Below are 3,862 nucleotides of genomic sequence, written 5' to 3' on the forward strand. Positions count from 1 at the left end.
GGGGGGAGAGGAAAAAATAAAAGAAAAACAGATACAATTACACCAAAAGCTTTAATACGATAAGTGAAACAATTGGAAAGATGCCTGCCTGAGAAGTCACATATGCTTTACATGCTGAAAGCTGTGCAAAATGACCAAAGCAGTCATTTGACACTTACCTACAAAAAGGCACAAGCAGACCTAACCCTCAATGTTTGGTTTCAGTTGGATGCTTTACTAAGGAGCCACACATCTCTTCACCTTCATGGGTCAAGACTATTAACTTTCACAAAATCACTGATAACCTAAAAGGCTGGAATGATTGGAATGATCATGACCAGATGAATTTACAAGCAATGGGCTACCCACAACAGTGGAAAATAAGTTAAAACCGAGACTGATAAAGCAAAGCAGGAGGCACTGGCAACATGGGCTAACACCACGAGACTTGCCCCATTCGCTGTGCTGACCATGGGCTAGCCATGGCTGGAGATGCCTGAGGACTTATTTCACCTGCAACACCTTCTACTTCCTGACCCCAGACCTCTCCTCAAGGACACGGAGAAGGAGCAGCTGCCAGTTTGCAGCCGTGGGTCCACAGACAGAACTAACGGCACCTGCAACAACTCCCACAATGCACAATCGAATCCGACAAGGGCAGCAGAGAGATGTTTGCTTGTTTGCAGGAAAGGCACCAAGCCTGTCTGTATTTTTTACCTTGGGAAGCAATATATCAAGGGGGATGTAGAGATGCAATGATACAAGAAGTTGGGTTGATTCAGTCGTTGTGCATATTGAAAGAAAAAAAAAAGAAAAAAAGAAATACATCTCATTATTACACTTGTACTAGCATAGCAGAGGGAGCCTTTTCCTTTAGCAAGCAAAGTACTCAAATTCTCCTGACATGGGTGTCACCGAGTACTAGTTTTTCAGAAACCAAGAGTCAATGAAAGCAGGAAGTTTCCTTTGCAGCAGGGTTAGCTGTGCCCCATGGGAAATCCCTGGCTGAAGGAAACTGCAAGTCTTGTAAAAAGAAGGGCAAAGCCTTCCATTTACAGGCTGAATTATATCTTATGCTCCATCTCACTTTGCATTTGATCTTCATTTTGAGTACAGCAAGTGCAACGATAGGCTAGCAAAAATTTAGTATAGTCCCCAAAACTACAAAAAGGAAGATAAAACAGTGTTTTGTTTGTTTCAGTGCATCTTTAGAGACTCTCTGCTGCATCTAGCGGTAAAGATGCTGAAGGTTTCACATTTGTAAAGGGACAGTGTGAGCTTAAAAATAACAGCCACCCTCTGGATTTCACCTAATATTCTAAACATCTGATGTTGCTGCAGTATACCAAGAGAAACTGAGGAAAGAAGACAGGGACATTTCTCTTTCCTTTAGTTTTTTATATGTGAGTATGTCCAGTGTATAAAGCCACTGTTTTTACTATTCTTTTTCCCCTACTCCTCTCTTTGTACCTCCTGAAGAGGCAGCACATATACTAGGTATTGTGTTTCTACTCAGCTGCTTTGAACACAGTTTGCCTTGGTACTTTTTTTCCCCACCACAGAAACATGCCAGACCACCAGCACACTCTGTTCAGGAGAGATCTTTCCAATTCAAGCTTGCTCCCATAGCCCAGTAGATTTTATATAACATGATTTACTACTACAATGCCCACAAAAACACCATCATCCAAATTTCATTACAGCCTTGAGCTATATTCCAGTGTGTATTGGCCCTCTCCACTGTCTGGCCACTTGCAGCCACCCTCTTTCACATAAGGTGTGGTTTACACTTAAAGGGTTTTTAGTTTATTTTCTCACAAGAGGGTCTTGGGACTTGGAGGACTCCTGTCGAGTGGTTGCACTGTTCATGCCAGCATTTTCCTCTTGAACACTGCTTTCCATGACGTCCTCCAGGCTGCAGTTTCAAGAAATGCTGGCGCTCATCACTGGTTTTTATGACATCTGTTCAGCATTACAAAGCCACAGTCGCCCACTCTTGCAAAATGTATAGCACGAACTCTGAACCAAGTTACCCCCAGACACATTCACAACTTTCAGTAGGCTATGGGAAGCAGAGTACTATTTCTCAAAGCAAGTTGGGCCTGCAGAGGAGGGATATCAAAAGGGTAATTTCTTCCCTCACACCCGTTTTGGAAGCATTCCTAGTCCCTCGCTACTGTAGGCTGTGCTCTGTACTTAACAGGCCCTTATTAAATCAAAGGACTATTTACAATCTACATACTGGCAAGTTCACATTCCCAGAGAATGTCATCTGGCAACAGTGACTTCAACCATCAACTCTGTATTTACTTGCTTTCCTCCTTCCCAAACAAGAAAAGTAAGGACAAGAAAAAGCCATGTTTTTAATGACAAGAATGGAATTAACAGAGTAAAGCCCAAGAGCCTCCATCTCTCCATGCTCTCCCAAGAGCACCAGCCTCCATCATAATACCCAAACATCCATTTTTTTTAAAACAGTAAGATATTACAATGAGGACAATAAAAAGAAAGATAAGCCATACTGCTGTGGCTTGGGACCTTTTACGTACACACCAGCTGCTGGAGAGGTACAGGATCTTGCTGGACACAAACTAAGACAGCTCCCAGAGCGCGATGCTGTTATGCAAAAAGAAGCTTTGTAAGGCATCTTGGGTGCTATTTTTCTCCTGCTAACTAGGTCTAATTAATCTCTCCTCATTACTATTCTCTCTGTTTGATATATACATGGAGACTGGCCTCACTGCAGCTGCTCAGAGCAGACCTCACTCATTCTCCCATTCCCCTGGACAGAGCCTGACAAAAAGAGCCTCTGGGTGCACTGGGGACTGCCAGGTGCAGCAGGACGTGTCCGAGGAAGGACACTGCCATCACCATCATCAGTTCAGAGATGGAAACAATGTTTTTGAAAAGCTTTCCACCCCCCTTCACTAATTCCACAAACTCAAAAAGCTCTTGTCAACTTTCGGATTAGGCTCCCTCCTCCTGGAGGTCACAAACTTCACTTGGTGCAAACTCCACCATCACTGCTCCCATCCTCCTTCAGTGAAAAGCCCATGCGTAACTGGGCAGCCTAAGCCTGCCTGGCTAGTTATTCGGATTTAGAGACTGCAACAACCAACTTCTCAATCACAAAGGTTGCCACAGACCTCCCATCCCTCCCCATGCCTTTGCCCAAAGACAAGGAAGGCAGAGGAGCTCTCTTCTAAGCTTTCCACAGACATGCATTAAAGTGCTATGGCAAAAGCACAGCCAAGACAATGAGCTAAAATGCCTTAATCAATTCAAAGGGCTGCAAAAAGAAAGCCTTAACACACTCTGCAGGGACTTGCTCAGCATTTGCCTGCTTCTGTTTCTTTTAAGTACTGCAGCTGAGTTTTCCCTCTTGCAGATGTTCAGACAATGCAGCCCCCTGCACAGCTCTAAAGATGTGCAAGCTCTTTTCTTGAGAGAATTGGCTTCTGAGGTCAGAATGGGGCACTCGTTTAAAAAAAAAATATTAAAAAATATCACAGGACACAAACTTAAATTAAAAATAGCAGGAATGTCAGCAGTAGAAGCTGTCATTTGCAACAGCTATCAAGGCACAGGAAGTTATTTATTTTGTGGCTCATATAAGGGCCTCTTTAAAAACAAGGATTAAACAGAAGACATCAAGCATGTTTATTGAGGCTTGTTTCCCAATATTATTTATCTAGCCAAGTTTGTTTATGAAGTTTTATAATAATTTGTCATGGACATCTATGGGCTTACATCCATAGATTTCTTAAACTGCTGGCAAACTCCAGACAACACTGCAGCCCTTGCTGCTCTTCTTTAATTTTTGGATTATTTTCAGTTTTAAAGATATTACACGGAATATTTTCACATTTTTCTTTTTGTTTTA

General features: G+C 42.7%; 1 protein-coding gene across 1 annotated transcript in view; it reads right to left on the reverse strand.

Annotated features, from left to right (window-relative positions):
- FOXO1 (forkhead box O1) overlaps positions 1 to 1,881 on the reverse strand; it is a 13,405-nt gene extending 11,524 nt beyond the window's left edge. The window contains 1 exon segment of the mRNA XM_010073541.1: positions 1,798 to 1,881. Coding sequence (XP_010071843.1) covers positions 1,798 to 1,881 — 84 coding nt within the window.
- Between the last annotated feature and the right edge of the window lie 1,981 nt (positions 1,882 to 3,862).

Source organism: Pterocles gutturalis, unplaced genomic scaffold, assembly GCF_000699245.1.
Source record: "Pterocles gutturalis isolate BGI_N339 unplaced genomic scaffold, ASM69924v1 scaffold21237, whole genome shotgun sequence".
Taxonomy (NCBI): Eukaryota; Metazoa; Chordata; class Aves; order Pterocliformes; family Pteroclidae; genus Pterocles; species Pterocles gutturalis.